Raw genomic sequence first — 23,876 nt, 5'->3', positions numbered from 1 at the left:
CAGAAAACCTTAAGTTGGTTTACAGCTTCTCTGCAGAATTAAAACTTTTTATTACTGAAAATGTTTCGCTTCTGAGACATCGTGCTCGGTGCTGGTTTATCTTTCGCTAACATGAAATTTGAAGTTTTAAAATGCATGTTAATACATTGAGGTCAATGATGGAGTTGAACGCACCGCCAAGCGGCGAAAGGTTTTCAGTATATCGGCTGTTCCATCCGGTAGTCGGGAAGAGACACACGCGTTCAACTTTATCAGTGAACGAACTGTATATTTTTTCGAATAAAATTAATCATTGTGTGTTGATAGAAAAAACAGTTTTGCGATTTGAATAGTGAGAACAGGGAAGCGATGAGATCTCCTGGACCCGAAAGGGAGAGAGTAACGAAGATTTTGTGATGAGAAGATTCACAATTTTACAAAATTCTCCGTACGATATTTAGGTTAAGGTAAATGATTAAGGAATGTTGAAATAGGTGGCGGGTTGAAGGATAGGAAACATAAAATTTGCTCGCTAAAGTTTGAGAGGAGTATCTGAGGAGAAGATAATTTTGTAGACCAAGGCTTAGATAACACGGATCTTAAATAACCAGGTTGGAATTGTCTACCTGACTCCCAATAGGAAGCAGTGGTGTGCTCTAACGAATTTTCAGGTTAATTAAAAGCCAGGAATTTATCTTTCCGTACGACTGTTGTTAGCTCCTGGAGCTTTTCGAGAAACACTCTGATGTTTGGAGTTAGTTAATTCTGAATTCGTTTCCTTTGATGGCTTTCAAATTCTAAATTAAACTCATTTAATTTAGAATTCTAAAACACGTTATGGAAGCCTGGAACTATGTTTAAACTTAAAAGGATGGGTTATAATGATGAATGTTTTATATGTAGTTTATGTTCTTGTACGTCACACAGCTTACTTCAGCGGAGCAGTGAGACATCTCTGAGCCGACTCAGGCATTGAACTAGTCAGGCCGATAAGCAAAGAGTATTAGTTAAAGTTCGATTAGTGGAGAAATATGGTGGAGGGAGGAAGTTAGCATAAAATCAGATTAGGTCTGCTTTCCGCAAGTGATTTAGTAGTGTCATAGTGTACAAGAAGTGGTTTGCAGAAGGAAATAGATCAAAATATAATTTGAAGTTTAATCTGAGCAAGTCTAAAATAGTAGTTGTTTATTTGAAACAGGTGATAAATTGAAAACACGGAAAGATATATTATGGGTGGTTAAATATATAAGTAATAGGTATATTTAAATAATTAGGAATAACTTTATAAAATACTCAATGATGAAAGAATCATAAATAATCCATTAAATTAGAAGGAAATCCTTCATTAAACAGTTGTTGACAAGTTTTTAGATACAAATCTTAATACGAAAGTCAGGATATTAGGTTATATATATGTGTAATGTTGTGGTAATCCAGGGTAATGTACGTTGTTGAAGCTTGGGAGGAAGTTGACAGAATTCGCATAAGATTTCATAATAAAATTCTGCGTCTACGAAAATTCGCGGTTTATATGATAAACGTTGAGTTAGGGACGGACAACAGAGCCGTAAATGCTATGTCTTTGACAGTTAAATACTCTAATATCTGGTTTGAGATACTATTCAGACACAAAAACAAACAGGCCTCAGTAATGATACAGTTACCCCTTAAATTTAATGTTTTCTCGTGGACATAAATTTCGGGGGGGGGGGGGGGTTCTATTCCCACCCCCTTCCCCATTATCGTCGTTGGTTACTTGAAATAGGAAAATTATAGAAGTCCTGAATGGTTAGAATTACTATAAACATTATCCTCATTTTGTATCTGTTGAATGAAATGCCAGATGGACGCGGATACAAACACAAACGACGCGGATTAGCGTCGCTACAAAACTGGACAGACGACGCTCACACAACAGCAGAGGGCTTTTAGTAGCAGAGAGCTTTTGGGTAATGTTTCAAACCCAGAATCATGATGCAGCTGGAAATCGGATAATCTCTCGTTCGAGAAGAACATCGGGTTACAAAAAAGAATGGAGTAAACAGCCTCTCCTGTCTGGTTCATGTGAAGTTAATCCGCGAATTTAACATTTTGTGGCAGAAGAAGGACTGTCCCGCTCAGTATTCATAATTCCAAGTCCCTCGTTGCCGCAAAATTACTTTAATCTTATTACAGAATTGTACCAGCACGCATTTGTCGTATGTGGAAATAAATGTCCTAATTGAGTTCTGCTGTGTGTTAACATGGGCTCTTACAAAGTGCCATTTGCTGAGCGTCAGAATATCGTAACTAACCGCACGGTTCATTTCTCTTCTCGAGGAGCGAAATTTTCTTCTTTTACTTAAGAAATTCCCTGCGTTTAAGTGAATACAGTCTTTTAATATGGCATCATTATGTTTTATTTATTAATATATTTAATTAATTATTCGGTTTTTGTCCGTCTAATCACAATTCATATATAAAATTTACAATTAAGATAATTAAAATATCATTTGATGTTCCTCATCGAACAATCGATTTACGTTTGGATTGTTCGGTGAGATAATTAAAATGATATTTTAATTATCTTAATTGCAAATTTTATATATGAATTGTGATTAGACGGACAAAAACCGAATAATTAATTAAATATTAGTTTCACAATATGACGCAACTATATCATCTTAATATATTTATATTATCTCCTCTGAATAGCATTAAAATATCATTTTTGTTTAGGAACAGATGATTTTTTTCTTAATACCTTAAATGATGTCAGAGTGTATTTGTTAACTTTATTTTTAAACTTTCTAACATTTACAACAGATTTTTTTAAATAAAATTTAATTTTCGTTTAAAAGCGACGGACCGCCTTAAATCCTCCCCCGTGTAATCGGGAATACATTGTAGTAGCAAAAATCCACTGAATTGTGATATCTTCTCAGTGTATCGGTGAATTTAATATTCGTTTGTTAAGATGGTAAAGTTGAGTCATATTGTGATATAATAAGTATATATTAAATCTTGTCCGTCTAATCACAATAATTCTTATTAAATATTAAAATATATATTACAATAATTAACATTTCAACATTTAAAATATTTAAAACATTTAAAATATCAAATGATGTTCTTTATCGAAATATTAGATTTACATTAGACCATCATTTTTCATGTTTCACGTCGTTTGTTTCGACGAGGTGCTCTCTCGGCTGTGGGTCTGGAATAATGCTCTCTTTATATGTTCTTGTGAACAGCGATCCTCCTTGTTCGTGGGCTCCTGCGTCTACATTCCTGGTTAGAGCTGACCGTCCCTTTCTTTTATACGCTTTGCACTTTCATCTGTTTCGAACTTCGCTAACGAGCTGACCAGTGGCGCCTTCGGCCAGCGGAAATTTCCAGCGGAGTTGAAGGCAAGAACAAAGTACATTCGGTTCTAGCAGCAGCCATTATATTTATTGAAGGTGGTGGAATGTGCAGAGGCATCCGACGTAACTGAGAGGAGGGTGGGATCTGGGCATGTGACTAACTTGCGTCTTCAGCGTCTGAGTTGACGTCCTGGCGTCATTGAGTCGACGAAATTTTACGAAAGTGTATTTTGAGATGCGAAACTTGGGGTCCTCTCCCGTCAAGGGAAGAATGGATTTAGATTGCCTGACAATGGAATGCTGACGAGAACATTTGCAGAGAAAACTAGAAATATGTTTACTATGAAGAGGTTCATATTTCACAATGTAGTCTGAATATTTTTACCGTCATCAAACAGACAGAAAACTGTACGAAAGACGAATAATGCATAGAAAATTGTAGTTGGGATGCGTAGGAAAGAGACATTTTGGTAGAACTAATTATAGATGGAAGGGAAGTATTTAAACGAGTCTGATGTAAACTAATATTAATTTGACTTAGTTTTGGGCGCAGTATCATTCTGTTAAGAATATACTAACACAAATAGGAGAAGCAGACGAATCATGAATTAGCTGAAAGGATTAGTTTTTTTTAGGCGATGGAATTGGCTGTGTAGAAGTAATGGTCGCAAATGTTTTGGACTGTAGATCCTCTGGTGATGAACACACGTCCAGTGCTGTTCGCCGTTCGTGTCTTTGGCCGGGGTGTTAGTGCAATCAGCGCCATGAAGAATAATTCCACGGATTCTTGAAGTAGGCATTAATTGGAGTTGACTGCTTATATTCAAGCTCTTTTCTCAATTACGTAATAATAAATATATTAATTTCCTACTCTTTATTTTGTTATATTACGCAGAAACGAAAATAGACGTTTTAATTTTTAACGTGGAAGGTTCAAGGCTACTGATCTATCTTTTAGTCTTAAATTGTTTCACCCTGAAGATATGTGTGTGGAGCGGTACGCACTTTGAAAGCTGTCGTTACGAAATTTTGTCCAGATCCGTACATTTCAGTCCCCTTTTCTTATAGTAATTGATTTCGTATGGTGAGAGTTTCTTGGATTCTGTGCCCCCCCCCCCCCCCCCCGCCTAAAATTCAGGCTAGAGATCAGCTGGTACTTCTTTTCAATTACATTCAAGTCTCCCGTCCATTAGAATTGTCAAAAAAATTTAAATCCATTTTGATGTACGGCAGTTTTATTCGTGTTGGATTGGTTCTGAGTCCGCTCTCTTCCTTTGCTATCATATCAGAACTTCATTTAGTGAATAATGGTCTGTAGGATATGGCTGGCCGAGCCCCTCAGAAGAGATGGGCTTCGGTTTGATTTCCCGTCACATTCAGGCCGCCCTCACCATTCAGTCTCCTACCTTTCTCACCCCGTGATCCCAGGACCCACTAATGGACGCTAATGGAAGACGGAGCCCTTAGAATCTCAGCAACGAGGCGCCCAGCTAAATGCTTCATAAAGCAAACCAATGGAAATCGGTGTAGGAGTCTGTGACGTGAATTATAACCAAGCTCCAAAGGCAAACAGATGTTCTTTGTTGTGATTTACAGGGCTTCGATAACATCTGGAACAGCGAAACATTCCAATAAAATTGTACTCCTGGTATTCGTTTGACAGTCACTCTCGGGTATATTTAAATCGCCGAAAATTATTCGCATTTATTATTTAAATATTGTTGGGAAACTTTTAAATAATTTTTAACAAAGTTTACTAACGATAATTATTTCACATGAATAAATTTTGTCCCCAAAAAAAGAATTAAAAAAGTGGCACGCAGTCTTTATAGTCCGTTTTATCCCTTAAAACTGCCGGGAAATTAAATTTACCCCTCCGCCTACACGTTCTTTTTAATAATATACCATAAGATAGTAATAAAATTCTGTGACGTACAGTCGGAGGAACGAATGAAGGACATGTGACCTTGTTGGGCTTCATATGACCTCCTGTGTACCCAGAGGCGCTAGTGCTAATGACAGGTGTGATTGTACTCTGTTCCCCTCTGTCTACACAATATTCTGAGTACTAAATAATTAGCGATTAATTTCAGAGCAGTCATTAACATACTAAATTATTAGCTGACGTAATGCTGTCTCTACATAAACTGCACTGAGCTAGGAACATTCAGAACGCAAAGCTGAAAGTGTGTGTCCCTCGGCGCAGTCCACATCTGTAAATTATTTAATGGCCTTTGGGTTATTATTTATGGTGACCAAATGTTTGAGGCTTCAAAATAGGACGAAAATGAATTTTAATATTTTTTCCGTTTGTTAAGGATTTGATGCCGTTGAGAGCTGTGTCCACGGCTTACCATGGTCCTCACCAGAATGTACCAAGGGCTCTGAGGCCGATAATTGTGGCACTCGAATTAGTTTAATTAAAAACAATCCCATTCACATTGCTCAGGTCATAACTGTAGGGCCGCTAGTCTGATTTTGTTTACATTTTATGTTGGAGGTCCTTGTTTGTTGACCTCGGCAACAAAGGAGGGGGAGAAACGAATTCTAGGTTCCACGAACTGAAAATCTAGGGAAAAGAGCAGAGCGAAATCGCGTGATGCTGGTATTTGCAAACCTTATTTCTACAAAATCTAACATAATGACCGCTTGTCACTCCTCACGACTTATCGACGTGTTTATGCGAAATTTAGTATTGCAGTCAATGTTGAAGTATATAAAGTGAATTAGTTTAGGTTCATACTCTAAGTGGGCTTTACCAAGCTCCTGAAAATGTTTCTTGCACAAAATGTTGTACGCTCAGGATTGACATATTTTTGGCATGATAAATATTTACTGAAATGCAAAGACACTTAATTATTTACTTTTTTTTTACGAATTTTCAGTGAATGATTGAGTATACACGGCCTTGTGTTTTATGAAGTTGCAAAACATTAAAATTCGTATTCTGAATTATCTTTTGAAACGTATAGTGCTGTCAAAAATTCTGCCCTCTGCTTGTTTACACGTCTAATTGAAGTCTGAAGACCCAAGAACTATAAATCCTTTTATTGTTTATGTTACAGACAACGGAATTACCACTGGAGTGCAGAACATCTCGAGAAGGGCCAACGACACCAAACATAGCTCTCTTGACGACAACGGTAAGACAGAATTTTACTATTCAAGTCCGAAATTAAACCGAAAACATTTAGCCTATCCATGAGGTTCATAATCTTACCAGTGGCGGAGTCTTATATTTTCGGTTCCCAAACTCTGATCTTCAGTAACATTTTCTTTAATAACCTAACCTAACCTAACCTTTCAAACTAGTTTATTTTGTATTGCTTAGAGCGGAAGGTGTAACGAGACGAATTGATTATTTTCAATATTTAGAATACATTTGGTTTATTCTCTAATTTATTACAGCTACTCCAGAGTAATCGAAAATAGTGCGTATTCTTTGAAGATTAAAAAAAAAATGAAATTATTATATCCACACTGACTACTGCTGAATCTTATTAACTCTGTGCTGTATAGTCTATCTTGAAAAGTCAATGGCCACTCATCTGTTCAAGAAATTCTCCAGATTTTGCGAAAACCAAATATTCAGTAACGTGTTCAAAAGAGCCACCGCGATTTCTTGCCCTGATCCGAATAAGTGCAGTCAACACACTCATATTCTACATTAGATCCATTTTAATATTATTCCTCTATCTAGATTTTAATCTAGGTTTTTCCGGGTAAAATGTTGCACAAAGGTAGTTTGTGTTCTCGGTTATTTTGCTGTGTAGAATGTTTTCGACTAGGCCTACAACCGTGAGAAATTGCGTCTCTGTATGTAGAACCGATTTTAAAATGTCTCTAATCCCCATTCAGTAAGAATCACTCCAGTCTCTGCGTCTTCATAAAGGTAAATAAATGTAGAATAATTTTGTTTCGCGCTACGCATTTCACGCGTTGTGTAAAACTCCACACACTTTTAAGTGATGCTCTATAATAAACCAACGAGAAACTGAAACATTTGTTATTGTTGATTATAAATTATGTAAGCTACAGAGAATTTTAAAAACTCGGTTTCATGTTTTCCTGTTATGAATATGTTAATAACTGTGAACATAAAATCATTGTGGCCTGTGACACAAAACAGTTTCAGTTTAGCCATTAGTTGGTCTCTCCAGGTTTTTTTAAAAAAAGCTAATAACGCCGTGCTTGTACGGCATCTTCTCCGACAGCTCTGTACGCCGGGTAGTCTAGCATTGCAGGCGCTTCCAAAGAGAGAGAGAGAGTGGCTACTTCAATTTAGACCAAAGTTTCGTAAATACGCTACGACATTGAAGGTTTTCATTCTGATTCTAAATTGTTGAAGCGGCTACTGTTATTAATGGACGGATCTTTTCTTATGGCAGTGGATGAAAATGGTTAAGGTTCGTGTTCGGTATTGGACTTTATTTATAGGGATTTTGAGTCAGGGTTGTGCTGCCAGTGTATATTATTATTACCCCATCTATTCAGCACTTTATGGGGTATGTACTTCCATGTACCCGAGACAGACCTTGTCCCTAAGGTACATAGGGCAGCAGCTATTTCCGGGATCCATATTGTTTTTAACACGTGCCACATGTATTATATAATTTTATTTTATTTTATAAAAGTGTCTTATTATTATTACTACTACTACGTCTGTGAGACATAACTTATAGTTTCTCAGTAAACATTCGTGCAACTGATATGCAGAATTTTCTTTCATTCTAGTATGTCTTATATTTGTGTTGCCAGCAATGGGCAGGAAGTATGTTTGCAGTTTGTACACGGAAATAGCAGCTGTAACTTGGCTTTAGGTTACATGTATTGTTTACGAAACCACGTCACGTAAAGTGGACGACGTTCCAGCTAGTATCCCCGCCAGTGAAATATTTAATGTCGTCTACAATAATAATTAACATAATGCAACTCAGAATTTTTAAACCCAGTTTCAGCTTTTGTGCTGTGAGTACTGACACGTACAAACCACGTACATGAATAGAAGGATTAAACACTCTGGTAGGCTGAAAGACTGTAGTACAATTGTTTATTTCACGACGTTTAAGCAGTTGAATGTTTTATGCATCGTCAAGTTATAACACGGTAGTTAGTAATAAAATTAGTGGATGTGAAGGGAGGGTCCATGACCTACTTTGAGGAGTACGAACTCAGAATTTTATGAAGATGGTCTCAGAAAAATTACGAAAAAACAACAAACTTCTGTGGGCTGGTTTTTAGATGCGGCGTGTTTTATATGGGTTATGATTAATATGAATCTGTAATAAGCTCAACTTTAAATACCATTTTGTGTGTATTTGTGAAATGGAATGTCGTTGTTCAAGCCCCAAGAGTGAAAGCTTACGTTTGCTCGTGATCATTGATGCAACAACGTACACACTGGAGGGTGAAACATAATAGAATTTAAAGTGTCACGTATCAAAGTTTTTGAAATTGGAGTGTATGGTATTGTGTTGCGCTTTTTCAATGTGATATAATATAATGTAAATTGCGGGAACAGATGAGTGACACTACAATTCATACCCTGTCGTTGCATCCGCTCAGGTTAACGTCACTGAATGATAAAAATGTCGTCATTTCAGTGTCAAAGCATTGGCTATACACAGCGAACTCACGATAATCATGAAAATGGAATCAAGAAGTGATTATGTAAACTATCCGAATGATATGTTACGTAAATTTCCCATAGGGAACACAGAATGGGGGAAGTCTTAATCATCTCAGGGGCTATCGGCCCGTCGAGGACTCTGGTCCATGAAAGGGTTGCAGCCACGTTTATTGAGGATTTGTCACGTCATAAAATGGAATGAAGTGGATCTGTGCTGTTGAAATGACGTCAGTTACACCAGTTGTATTCTGAGCTAGAGAAGTGTATTTGTCTGTCTTTCCTTCAAAATCATATTCGCCATTCTTCCAGGCTCCCGGTTTTGATCATATTTCAGTGAAGAAAAATTTCCGTTTTCAATTTTTATTTCTGTAATCATCAAAGCAAAATTAGTTACGTAAAATGTTCAACAAACTTACACAATACGCAGAAACTGCAGTGCATTGTCAGGGAATTACAATTACAAGGGAATGAGTCGTGTTTTCTACTTTTATTCAAACCAAGCTTTTGGTTTGTTTATTATGAACTATTGCTTTCAGATGCTTTTATAAAGTCTGTGATAACGAATGTCGAAAACTTTTACGGATACCTTTCAAGTTTCGATGTTTCCGAAAACAAAATTGCTTTTGAGTTGGTATATATTCAATGATCCGACAGTACAGCTGTCGAATTAAAGGGGAGAGAACAATAACACATTACATTGTATCATATTTATTATTTTTTATTATTAGTGTTCTGTCTGACGACAGGTCCATATGAACAGGATCCTTCGATCCTTTTCTCGGACTGGGACCTGTTCATATACGTTCTTGGCAGATGATCCAGAAGTGGTTTGCCATTGCCTTCTTCTGTGTGTGAATGGAGTAATTGTTGGGATGCCACGGAGGAAAACTCCGTGTTGCCTAGACCACGGCCTTGCCCAACACAAGTTATAAATTCGGGCACCGCCGGGAATCGAACCTGAGACCCCAGGATTACAAGGCCAGCGTTCTAACCGCTAGACCACCTCATCTTATTATTATTTAGTGTTCTGTCTGACGACAGGTCCATATGAACAGGATCCTTCCATCCTTTTCTCTTCTCGGACTGGGACCTGTTCATATACGTTCTTGGCAGATGATCCAGAAGTGGTTTGCCATTGCCTTCTTCTGTGTGTGAATGGAGTAATTGTTGGGATGCCACGGAGGAAAACTCCGTGTTGCCTAGACCACGGCCTTGCCCAACACAAGTTATAAATTCGGGCATGACGAATACAGTTTTCATTATTAGGCCTATTATGTCGTTTAAAATTACTTTAATTTGTATAATAGTTGACTAATACTTGAGTGTTATATGCGCGTATAGACACTGTTTCTGTAAATGTATATTGAAATTAGAAATAGCTGAAGTAATTTCACGGTGAAGCGATTCGTTCAAAATTCCGCGACACTAATAACGCAGAAAGGTTAGCGTACTCACCCCCTTCGTCCTTATAGGGAAATAATTACTCTCGTAGTTTTCCACAGGAATTGTAATCGCCATCGGAGGAAGGTAAAAGGAATTTTAGCGCAAATTTCGTTCGATTAATAAACTGAACGACACTGTTATTACAAGGAACGTTGCCACCTCCCACGGGGGACGTGAAACTTCTGCTTTTTGGGATGAAGGAAGTCGCATGTTGAAAGTTACCCGACGTTAAAGTTGATGAACCCTTTATACGAAAACCTAAGGACGAGAGACATAAGTAGGATACGTCGTGCGAATTACAAATTGGCAGTGCTCTATTCTGAGGATGATTGTACTTGTAATGTCCTGTAAACAGTAATTTCTACGTCAGAATTGTGTCGAGCCATTTTGCTGTTTGCAGTACTCATTATGGAGAAGTGAACATATAAAAGATTCACACTGCTGTAAGTAAAAAGCTGAGTTAAGTATGACATTAATATTCCCTTGAGTTACGAGGCGCGTCCCAAAAGTAAGTTTCCCACTCGTCCCACAGCTAGCAAACCTTATATTGAGCGAAGCGACTGTGCGTACGTGATAGAGCAATGACGTAGCATGGCGCATGCACTAACGGTACTTCCCGCGTTCTCACAGTAGCATCGTTGCAGCTGTTGAAGATGGAGGTTCTTATTCCAGCTCCCGCCGACTGTGAAGTGCGGTCAGTGATAACGCTAGGCCGCACACGGCTCGACGGACAGCAAGTCTCCTGCAGGAGTTCAGCTGGGAGGTGTTTAATCATCCACCCTACAGCCCGGACCTCGCTCCCAGTGATTTCCATCTTTTCCTACACCTCAAGAAATTCCTGTCCGGTCAGCGTCAGCGTTTTGAGAATGACAGAGAGGCGGAGATGGTTGTCACACAGTGGTTCCAATCCCAGGCGGCAGACTTCTACGACACAGGTATTCAAAAGTTGGTCCCACGGTATGACAAATGTCTCAATTCCGGTGGCGAATATGTTGAAAAATAGCTGGACACTTGCTGTATCTGTTGCAATAAATATTTCCATGAAATTGTGTTTTGTTTCTGTAAACGGCCCCAGGGAAACTTACTTTGTAGACGAGCCTCGTATTAAAAATCCTTTTATTTTTTTCTCAGTAAGATATTTCTTGCCGAGAATCCTGTACATTTGATCCGATCCGAATTACGCAAGATTTCGTACTTCATTACAACTCATTAAATTTAGATTATTTTACGGGAATGTAGGCTATGAACAAACATTAAAATAATGTGGTTTACAACACACTTATCAATTAAAGTTCTAAAGCTCTTTGTCATAAATTGCTTAGATAGGATTGTCTTTCTTTGGATTTAATTGAATTTGCCGCGGAATGTGGAAAACACGAGCCCAGGTCCCTCTCAATCAGTGAGAGATGGATGGAACCAAACATGGCCGCCTTCCGAAGTGTCTGTGGTCGCTTTGTGCCTCGTGCGATAATTTTGAGGGGCAAGAAGGGAATGAACGCAGGTTTAGGCCCTGGAACTTTCATGCCCCTGAATAAGGAAACACAAACAGTGAACTTTTTCTAAAGTGACTTCAGAGGATTTGTGAAGCCTCGCGTTGAAAGGAAAATGTTGCTGGCGTGACATGGACATTGAACACATTTAGAAAAGCTCGTAATCACTCAATTAGCTCGATAAAACTACCAGGACACAGCTTCTGTACGTTGCCAGCTTTAAACTTTTAGCTACTCGTTATTTTGTTTGCTGAAATAATGAAATTTTAAGGTAAAAGTATGTAAAATATTTAAATTTTTAATGCAATATAACATTTTTGTACAACTTCAAGTGCTTCAGACTGGGTTTCAGCGGCGTGCATACCAACAAAAATTATTTTTATTTGTATTTCGGTGAATGAAGTGGAATGTCGGAGAGGAAGGAGTAATGGATGGTTATTCGACTCCAGACGAATATCAGAGAAATAGGGTTAAATCTTCTGAGACAGTCTGTGCTGAGGACTAATCCTGATGAGAGGTTAACACAAGAGTAGCCTAGACGATAACCCAAATGACAATTTTTTAGTCCACTCTTTCACTCATTAGCCACTTCCGACCGACACTGCAAAACGCGAAATGAGCACGGAAAATGGGTGGCGCTGATGTCCAGAAAACAATCAGTTAAGGAGTCGCAGAAGGAGAAAAAGAAATTTGGGGTAAAAAATAAACGAAAATACATAGTGCAAAGGAAAAAGAAATGAAACTGAAGGCTGATCCGAAAGTATCAGGGAGACGGAAATTGAATTTTTCCAACAACTTTGCCGTGGAATCCAGCACAGCTGAATGGCTCTGTTTCCTTTGTGACGGAGGCGATGGTACTCTGTGTAATGGGCAAGCGAGACGAACCAATTATATCTCTGATGTCTGTCGTTCCTGTCATGATTAATGCCAACATCACATTTATCACTATTAACGTTAATCTCGCTGTTGCCAGTAATTTCAAACTACTTTGCTACTTTTCTACAATCATTATTTCAAATAATTACATTTTAATTAAATATAGTTTGAGCCACTATAAGATTTTACTTTTTTTTTTTTTTTGAATTTAATGAATATTTTTCATTAACTTTGTGCAGCCTCCTTTTGGCGGGGGGGGGGGGGTTAAGGGGACTGTGATCCCTGGCTCAACAAGTGACAAGATGTATAAAATGCTCAGATCTAATTATCAACCTCCCAGAAGAGAGTGGCCTTTAAACGAAATGAGCCCCCGGACACCGAGAGGCCGAAAGTGACCTCTCAAATGCCTGATATTTAACAAGCAAAATTTCGCCCACGGTTCATGTAGAACCAATTTACGAGACAATTTGCTAATGTCTTGCCACTTGCAAGGATTTGAGAAATCGCTGTGAGAAATCGCTTTAAATCTTTCGATATTTATTTATTTATTTATATTTTATATAATGACGCTTTCCAGTTTCTACTGAAGGCGATAAAATAGGCCCGTGAGTCTTTGAGCTGTTTAATCTTGTTCTTCTTTTTCACTCGAATGAATAGGCAATTGCCCTCTACGTCTTTACAATACATCTCGCCGTCTTTTACACACATTATAAATATAATATTCTGATATTATTCAGTTCATGTTTCGTCATAATATACGGTAATGTTTTCATGTTGATTTTAAATTCCAATACATGACAAAAATAATATCATAATTTGAATTCAGTTTATTTGTTATCTTGTATCGAATAATCCCCAACTGAAAAAAAGTCATTAATAGGCCATCATTTTATCTGTTTCTCTACATTTTAATAGCGGGGTAATTCTTGTAACCACTCCTTTAGAAAAGTAATATAATCATTTATTAATTACGACAGCGTGTTAAGTGCAGGACACTGATTTGTGAGTATCGTTCGGTTTTAAATTTGCTCGTATAGAAGGATAATTATTTTTTTGTATAATTTATCTGTTCAGTCCATTCAGAGTGGATCGTAGGAATTATGCTGTACATCAGACCCAACTTTATATCAATTGGCCACTCAGTATGATCGTCCCATTAATCGCATGAATTGAGTGAAAAGTCGGTGTATAAACGCGGGCGGACCTTCATTAAGGTCGCGGGCGCCAATGAGAGCGATTCAAGCTTGGGCAGAGAACAGTCGGCTGGCTTAGGATTACCTGCTGTATGCCCTGCGGTGTTAGTTGAATGAAACTGTGAGCATGTTCTATTTTAATGAAAGAGATTTATAATGCACAGGGTGTGTGTATTTGTACGCACGAAATTCAAGAAACGTTTTGCTGTAAAATACGTTAATATTTTCTTCTAAGCGCAAAATGTACCTACCTGCTAAGTTTAAACTCAATTTTGTCCTCGAGTCATTAAAATTAAAAAAGAAAACAGAAACTTTACTAACGCATTGTGGTACTCAAGCCATTTGCTTGTTATTTGTTTTCGTTGGATTTTGTACAGTACCGAGCAGGGGATATTCATCATTTTTAGAATTTAAGGTATTAATTGTTATTTCAAGAGATCTTAATAAAATCTTCCCGGGCGACAAACCGCGCCAAGGCGAAGGCGTAGTCAAGCTTTTTACAGACAATCTGTCTCCATCATCAGGGTATGATGTGATGGGTGTCCAACCAACCGAAAAGTTAACTAAATTCTGTTTTGGGTAATTTTCTTAACCTCGACAGGTTTTCGTTCAAAGACTTGTAAGGTGTTTTCAACTGGGAATAGTGGTCTTAAGAGGGTCATTGTCTTTCTTTCTTTGTTTCTAGTCTTGTCTTATTTGTTTTCTCGAGTTTTCAACAGCGACTTGCTTTACAGTCGATGGTGCAATAGAGAAGATGTGTTGAACCTCGGTTTGACATGGAGGCGATCATTCGGATGTGACTGAAGAAGACCATGACCATGATGAAGACTTTATCACTTCGTTTTGAACTTATATGACTCGTTAATTCTCGTAACTGCGAGGCACGTATCTGCCGTTAAAGCGTCTCTGGTTTCACTGGAAATGGGTCATACCACTGTCGCACGTGACTGAATTTTAATGAGGTACAAGGGTGGATTTCCCGTGCAATTCCAGACGAGGTTCTGTTGAGGCAAATGCGGGAAGGGATTTCGAGGCACCCGCAGACCCAAGTCAATCACAGTTCGGCCCATTCCGCTCCAGAATCTCGTCTGATGGCACTTCGGCTGCAAGAGAGGAACAAGTCAGAAGCTTTTGAACGCTACAAGACTTTCGCTGAAGCTGCCCGTGAATCTCTTATAATATAAATAATACAGGTCTATTTTAGATCCACAGTGGTCTAGCGGTTAGAACGCTGGCCTTGTAATCCTGGGGTCTCGGGTTCGAATTTATAACTTGTGTTGGGCAAGGCCGTGGTCTAGGCAACACGGAGTTTTCCTCCGTGGCATCCCAACAATTACTCCATTCACACACAGAAGAAGGCAATGGCAAACCACTTCTGGACCATCTGCCAAGAACGTATATGAACAGGTCCCAGTCCGAGAAAAGGATGGAAGGATCCTGTTCATATGGACCTGTCGTCACACAGAACACACACAAAAAGGTCTATTTATTATTACGTAAATAATTTTGACGCCAATTATGAGCGGCTAACACTTCGTCCTCATTCAGTTTTGAGCATGCGCACTTGCGGTAGTAGTTTTAATGTGTCTGTTTCCTGAGGACTGATGTGTTAACTTTGCAATCGTCCTGATGATGTAGGCAGGGAGTACCTCAGAATCGTAAACCTCTGCCGGACTGCGGGCTGTAACACCCCCAGAAGACATTTATTTCTTTCTTTTCGCCGTCGTGAGAATAAGAAATTTTTCGAAATGGGGTACAGGCCTTTGGGCTTCTCTGTATCTTCGAGCTTCTATTGTCTTTGTCTACAGAAATGGGATGCTGTATTGCAAAAAAAAAAAAAAAAAAAAAAAAAGATAAATCATATTGTGAGAAAATCTAGTTACTAGGTCGTTTACCTAGACGTCAACACTCGCCATCAGTCACTGTACTGAATGAGACATGGATTTGCCATAACTCTTCCATTGTATTTCATTACCTGAGTATATTTATTCATTTTATCGAGAATTTCTGTTGGTGAAGGAATGCCAAATGCGTAGGCTTGGGTTCAGAGCTGATGATGTCAGTGAAAAATTTGAAATCTTATATGAATAAACGAAGCGAAAGTCAGTGCACGAACCTTTAGAAACGGCAATTAATACCTTGTATTTGCTGCTTCGCAGTATGGCCTGTAATTATTCCGGGTGATTTGTTAGCGTAGCACAGTTCAAAATTCACTACGAAATGCGGGTATTCGTAATTACTAGGTTTTCGTACATTTTATACATGAATCCACGTTCGATTTTACAGTAACATGTCTTCTGAATTCATTAGTGCTGTTTCCTGCATCCACGTTAAAAAGTATTCCGGTTACGTACTTAAACGTAAAATTGGAGTAACCACATCCGTCTCGTGGTTCAAAAGTTGTTATCGTTTATTACGACGCAGAGTTTTTCACGTATTATATTTCCTTCTGAAACTGAGACTGTTCCAAATTTGCACTGAAATTCGATGGCACGAGCGTTCTTTGGTTCCTAACTCACATCTCTGCAGAAATATAATTGCATGGGAAACGTTGGTATTATGGAACCCCATTTATTTAGAGCTCTTTTCAGGAGCTTTCGGTTTAACTAAATATGATGACTGACGACCTCGTCTTCTGCTTTAATATATGCGCCGATGTTCTTCAATGGATTTTATCAATGCGCCGAGGAGATTCGCATTTAATGCAGGGTTTATCGTACCGAAATTTTTCTTAAATTTTTTTTATTTAAACATAGAATTAAATGTGGATTAAAATAGATTTTTTATAGGCCTAAGTGTTGACAGTTAACGATGCATTTGGACTTTACGTGATTACTCTGCCCCCAGATGAATTTTTTTTTTCAACGATTCACATTTTCCTGATGTCATCAGAATAACATGTTCTCGGGGGCCATCTTCCTTCAATGACTGATGATTATTTAAGATGAAATTTCGTTATTACATATTACTCTGTTGTTCTGGATACCATGATGAATTTGCTTCTTAAATTCATTTATTTAATCGATGTACTCCCAGAACACGTAATTTTAAACTTCCCACATTTTGTGAACTCTCTTGGAAAATTTCAATGTATAATATACTCGACCATTAAGCGTAAATACGAGGTGAATTACAAGACTCGAAAGGCGAGGTGAGATATTTTTCAGGTTTTTAGAGGATTTTTTTTTCTCCAGAGGATAAACATGGGGTTGTTACATCGGCAAACGTCGGTGCCCGTATTACGCCTCCACATCTCGAAATCAAGGACCCTGAAAATATTCAGCTTGGCGTATTCGTGGCCTGTGTTGTGAGAACAATTAACTGCAGCAATTTGGGTTCTTGTATTGTAAATCCCCCGATTTATTACGCTCTTGCACACAACAGGGCACTCGTTGAGAGTACTATTAGATTTCGAAGAACATGTATATTCCGCGAAGTTGGTTCCACGGCATGTTTCAAATTTTGTTCAACTTGCCCGTCGTGTATATATGTATATATTTGATGGTTGTTTACTGACGTGCGACAGATGAGCCCCGGTGGGTCTGACCGTTTTGTTGACAGCAGCGATTTCCCCAATGATGAGATTTAAAAGTCAACAGGGGAAGAAATCGTCCTCCGCTAGGTTTGACTGCAGAATTGTCTCCTCCCCGGACTTTTCCGTGGGCTAGCAAAAACAAACAAGACCACTTCATTTCTATCTCCGACCACACGGAACTCCACGTTTTGGAAAGTTAACCCCGGAAATGAAATTCGAAGACCGAAATCTTAGTTGAAATAAGAACGTTGACTGGATAACTGTTTTGGCATATATTTTATGAACAAAGTAAACAGTGCATTGAATTCAGTTCACTTTTGAAGCGTCTGACTAAAGTGGATTTTGTCATAACTTTTTTATCCGTGTTTGTAGCAGTTAAAATCTGTCCACGTTTCAGAGGGACTTTTAGGAAAATGTCGGGAGAAGATGGTTAGTAAATTAATCGATTCCTGGTTTATTTAAAGGTGCCTTTTCAACTGTTGTGGTTATTTATCTCCCGGTGATACGGTGATTGCAAATCGGAATTGGGTACATTCAAAATAGAGTCCTATAATGACCTATTTGAAGTAGCAGTTTTACCGGAGGAATAGGGGAAAATTAAAAAAAATATCTCAAATAAAATACTAAAATTTGGAGGGGATAATGAAGTATGAGACTTGCTAGATGTTAGATGTTTAATGGCGAATAAAAGCAGTATATGTGGTAGAAGTATCGGCCGCTTTAACGTAGCTCCATACAGTTGCTAAAATTCAGTGATTAGAACGCTTAAAATCTCATATTGTCTACTTCTGTACCACACTACCATGCCTGGCTTAATATTAGTTGTCGTCACACTAAAACCCAAAGAAAACTTTCGCATTGCCGCCATGTTGTTTTATACTTTCGAAAACGACCTTAGAAAAAGTTTTATTTATTTTTTCAGTGACCACCCCACGGATTATTGGATCCTCCATGTGTTAATTGGAAATTAAGGAGTGCGAGGTTGGGGTTTGGTCCCAATCGCGTAACTTTGGAGCCAAGTTTTGTGAAATTCCGTCCTGCTGTTTCAAATTTGAAACGTGGGGGAAGGAGGACACGGACCGACAGACACTGTCAGATTTCTCGCGTTATTTTATGCACATCGTGCCTACGGAGAACGGATAAAAGCAATGCGTTTGTGCAGATCATAATTGTGAAAATTCGTTGGATCTCATTCAAAGTGTTTGAGAACGCGTATAGAGTTAAGAGCAGTTTACATTCAAGAAATGCTTGCTACAGTTCAGTTCAGTTCTGAAACTTTTTCTCTCAGTTTCCTCTCCAAAAGGGTGAAGGCAGATTCGCCTCTGGTGTTTATTAAGCACCATTAAAATAGAACTGTAAGTTTACTCACTCTTTTATGTGGTTTTGAAAGTTGTCTCTCACCACAAGAGAGAACGTGGATTATTTTTAAGAACAGGGAGTTAAGGGGGAATATTTGACCTGAGGGGAAAATTTTATAATGAGCAGCTCCATAATTTGTACTCTCCAGAAACTGCTGTTAGACTCTTGAAATAATGGACCACGAAGGGCACGGGGCACGCGATTGAAAATAAACATGAACTGTCCTGTAGATGGCAGTCAATTTAAAGTTTTTCAGTACGTCCTATAATTGTTACATCTCTCGTTCGTCATTCGGAGGGGAGTCTGAGGTCTGGACCAAAATAGGCAATGAGTACAAAATCAGATTTTATTCTGTTCGAGAACAAACGATACGAATGCGATGAAAGTCCTTTTAATACAAAATTATCGTCATTACAGCTACTTTTTGTAATAAACTGTCCTTACGGTGTACCCACCCGGTGCCAGACTTTCTTAATTTTCACCAAAATGTTTCAAAAACGATTATTATAATATCGCTGAAGCCACGTCTAACATGTAAGACTTGAGGTTCTCACAGCGGTGAGTATGAAGATTTCCGTCTTCAGGGTTGTTGCGCTGTGTAGTCTGGTTGATGTTAACCAACGTTTCAGAGGTCATACTGCCTCCGTCATCAGGGCGATAAGTATGAAGATTTCTGTCTTCTGGGTTGTTGCGCTGTGTAGTCTGGTCGATGTTAACCAACGTTTCAGAGGTCATACTGCCTCCGTCATCAGAGTATGAAGATTTCCGTCTTCTGGGTTGTAGCGCTGTGTAGTCTGGTCGATGTTAACCAACGTTTCAGAGGTCATACTGCCTCCGTCATCAGAGTATGAAGATTTCCGTCTTCTGGGTTGTAGCGCTGTGTAGTCTGGTCGATGTTAACCAACGTTTCAGAGGTCATACTGCCTCCGTCATCAGAGTATGAAGATTTCTGTCTTCTGGGTTGTTGCGCTGTGTAGTCTGGTCGATGTTAACCGACGTTTCAGAGGTCATACTGCCTCCGACATCAGGGCGATGAGTATGAAGATTTCTGTCTTCTGGGTTGTTGCGCTGTGTAGTCTGGTCGATGTTTACCAACGTTTCAGAGGTCATACTGCCTCCGTCATCAGAGTATGAAGATTTCTGTCACCTGGGTTGTTGCGCTGTGTAGTCTGGTCGATGTTAACCAACGTTTCAGATGAATCGCCCTGATGACGGAGGCAGTATGACCTCTGAAACGTTGGTTAACATCGACCAGACTACACAGCGCAACAACCCAGAAGACAGAAATCTTCATACTCATGGCCCTGATGATGGAGGCAGCATGACCTCTGAAACGTTGGTAAACATCGACCAGACTACACAGCGCAACAACCCAGAAGACGGAAATCTCCACGTCTAACAAGTTTGTGGATTTCAGTTTCGTGTCACCAAACTGCATTAGAACTTTTGGCGACATTGACTGCTGTGAAAACAAAGTCGAGGAATGGTAAGAAGTGATAAGATAAGAGAGAAATTTCGTAATGTAAGCCTCTGTAAAACTTTGCTGCCAAAATATCAAAACGATGTCCTGACCTACTCGATTTCTTTCGTGTCATGTCTTCGTTCGTCACTGTATATTGCATTTGCTGGAATATTCGAACATGAAGTAGTTCTGTTTTGCGTCTTCCTTAACTTTTCGAATTACCCTTCAGGTATTCAAAGGCCTTGATCACAGACGTGACCGAACTATAGAATTATGATTCGGTAATGACGTACACCGAGGTCTTTGTGCGTCTGCAAACGTTGTTACAGTTCTATTACGTCATTGCTTATTCCGACTGCATTCTCATCCGACGTGATACGGACAATAATATTAGGCCCTACACAAGGCAATCCAATCCCAAGTAAATAGATTGATTAATCCGATTGTGTTTTGCGAACATTACACACACTTGTTCGAATATAAACAGAAAAACGGAATAAGTACCACGCGGTTTTTGATGTAGACAATTTCAGTGCTCTCCTCCACCATGACCATTAAGCTCGAGTACTGTTGCCTTTATGGGTTATGCGCTTTGGGAATATAAATGCATGGGAAAGAGAAGGTTTGGAGGGATTTTGGAGTGGGTTGTCAGTGAAGAGGGCTGGGGGTAATTTCCCTGTGTGCGTTCCTTTGAACTTCCAATTCCGACCCGGTCACAGTACAATATATACAATCCTGTAGTTAATTTGGTGAGTTGCTATCGAGGGCTGTGTTTATGAAGTCCCCACACCCTTACACGGGAAATGCCTCACCCTTAACCTTCCACACGTAGCGATATTTCACGCGGCAACTTCATATTGAATATAATGGATTTATATACAAATTAATATACTCTTATCCACAATATTGGCTTTAAAATCAGCTGAGAGACGTATTCCAATATTCCATTTTGATATTTATCTCCATATTTGGAATTATTAAGGGGTTAGATTACTGCAGTATCTATGAATGAGTCGGTAAAAAAGGTTCGTGCTTCTGATGTCACAGACTCAGGAATTAAAATATTCTGCGTGTCTGGTTTGACGTCGTTAAACATCTACCATACTACACGGCGCGACAACCCAGAAGACATTCAGATACTCCCCATAATGATCGGAGTATCATGGCTGAATAATGAAAGAATTTCAACAGGACGGGGAAGTTTCATGACAAAGGCCCTCGTGAATCCGCGAATTCCTTTTGTAATTTTGCATAACAGTAAGAACAAATGAATGGTGTAACTCGTACTTCCGCCGCCAGAGGCCGGATACATGGATCATGGAACGTTTCAGGCTCGCAACTGCAGCCGACAGAGATTCTGGTTTTGCCCGCTGAAGATTACGCGTGTCCAAACATCCATACAGTTTTGACTACGTTTTCAGGAACCAATTGCAAGTTAAATTTTAAAACTGGTAATGAATTTTACGCGTAGTCCTGAATTATCCGGGTCAAATCCTGACTTCTCTACAGCCGAAGGAGAAAATCTGCCTTGATTTTAAGAGGTGTTTCGTCTCTAGAAAATAAAACTCTTATAATCCTGATTTCTCCTTTGTGGGGGACAAATTTTCATATCGCATTGAAAGGTATTGGGTTCGTATAGATAATTAAGAGATTGCGATGACGAGTAATCCACATTTCCTTTATAAGGTCAACATATAATTGTGCGTTCATTTACGCATTGTAATTTCAATAGAAATATTCCTAATATTATAAAATGCATTTTGTGACATATGACGAAAAATGCTGAAACAGTTATAAATCTGTTTTATTTTTAAAGATGTATTCATTATCCACCAAGACTCGTGTCGTTCTGCCATCATCATATTACCTTGCAAAAAAAAAGAAATCTTAACATTTGACGAAATTTGGCAAGATGTGTTTTCGCCTATTATATTTATTTGTAGTGTTCTGTCTGACGACAGGTCCATATGAACAGGATCCTTCCATCCTTTTCTCGGACTGGGACCTGTTCATATACGTTCTTGGCAGATGATCCAGAAGTGGTTTGCCATTGCCTTCTTCTGTGTGTGAATGGAGTAATTGTTGGGATGCCACGGAGGAAAACTCCGTGTTGCCTAGACCACGGCCTTGCCCAACACAAGTTATAAATTCGGGCACCGCCGGGAATCGAACCCGAGACCCCCAGGATTACAAGGCCAGCGTTCTAACCGCTAGACCACCTCATCTTATTATTATTATTATTAGTGTTCTGTCTGAGGACAGGTCCATATGAACAGGATCCTTCCATCCTTTTCTCTTCTCGGACTGGGACCTGTTCATATACGTTCTTGGCAGATGATCCAGAAGTGGTTTGCCATTGCCTTCTTCTGTGTGTGAATGGAGTAATTGTTGGGATGCCACGGAGAAACCAGGGAAGCCCCCGGAGGAAAACTCCGTAATGTTTAGACCACGGCCTTGCCCAACACAAGTTATAAATTCGAGTACCGCCGGGAATCGAACCCGAGAACCCAGGATTACAAAGCCAGCGTTCGCCTATGGAAGTTTAAATACAGACGATAAGGAATGCAAGTGGAAATTCATTATCCTCACCGTTTAAGAAATTTACGAGGGCGGAATGTTACCCACGAACCATACGTCTAAAAAATCAAATTAGTGCCGAATGTCGTCATGAATGAGATGTAGAGTCGATTGTACACGAAATCGTAGTTGGAGATTCCGTGATTTTGTTTTCGTTTGAACGCATGAGCGGGCGTTCGTTATTGAGTCGAATTGCTTTGTAGGGGGGGGGGGGGTTAAATAATGAACAAAACAAGTGATCGGCTTGGAATCCTCCGGCCTTTACCCACCACCACAGCCCCAATAGAACAAAACACTGCCGGCGTCCGACCACAAAACCTTCCATCACAGCTTCCTGAATAATTAGACAAGACGAAAACGTAACTTGGGTCCGTCGTATAGCATCTGGTACACCCGTTAATCTAAACCCGATACCGGACCACCTGGGCAATTATCGGGACACATCGCCCGAAGGCAACTGTTATCTTTACAGCAGAACCCCCGTCTATCTTGGGGTTATGACTCGGGCTCAAATTTTGTGGGCATCTTTGCATTCTGTCAACATTTTGGATCTAATTTCTTCTATGTTCACGTTTATCTTTTTGGAAATAGAATGTAGATGATATTTACTTATCAGCGGTAACAGAAGACGGGTAAATGTGTATGATGAGGACGTTAAAATTTGTTCTCTTAAATAATAATGGTTTCAAAAAGATGTTAAAAGAAACTCGATCAAATACAATTAGAAACATCATGATAGTAACCCTTTACAAAATTATTCTGAAAATATTTTGGTTCATAACCTAGGGATTTGTGTCATTTGTTTCAATTACTGTTTGCATTTAAATATTTTATAATTGCTCGTTTTAGTTATAAGTGCATTGTTATTTATCTTAGAACAGGGAAACAATAATAATTGTAAATCCTAACAGCCGCTTTGGAGAAACACAAGTACCTTCAGTAGTCGGTAACATTTCGTGATTTTTCTTGTTTCTGTTAACAAGAGG

General features: G+C 39.0%; 1 protein-coding gene across 1 annotated transcript in view; it reads left to right on the top strand.

Annotated features, from left to right (window-relative positions):
• LOC110834093 (uncharacterized) overlaps positions 1-23,876 on the top strand; it is a 273,000-nt gene that overhangs the window by 134,126 nt on the left and 114,998 nt on the right. The window contains exon 2 of the mRNA XM_087354183.1: positions 6,392-6,469. Coding sequence (XP_087210309.1) covers positions 6,392-6,469 — 78 coding nt within the window. The remainder of the gene's footprint in view (positions 1-6,391; positions 6,470-23,876) is intronic.

The sequence above is a fragment of the Zootermopsis nevadensis genome, unplaced genomic scaffold (genome assembly GCF_977971745.1).
Source record: "Zootermopsis nevadensis isolate Lab colony 2312 unplaced genomic scaffold, Znev_1.0 Znev_ptg000023l, whole genome shotgun sequence".
Taxonomy (NCBI): domain Eukaryota; kingdom Metazoa; phylum Arthropoda; class Insecta; order Blattodea; family Termopsidae; genus Zootermopsis; species Zootermopsis nevadensis.
This window is presented reverse-complemented; position numbering and strand designations above follow the sequence as displayed.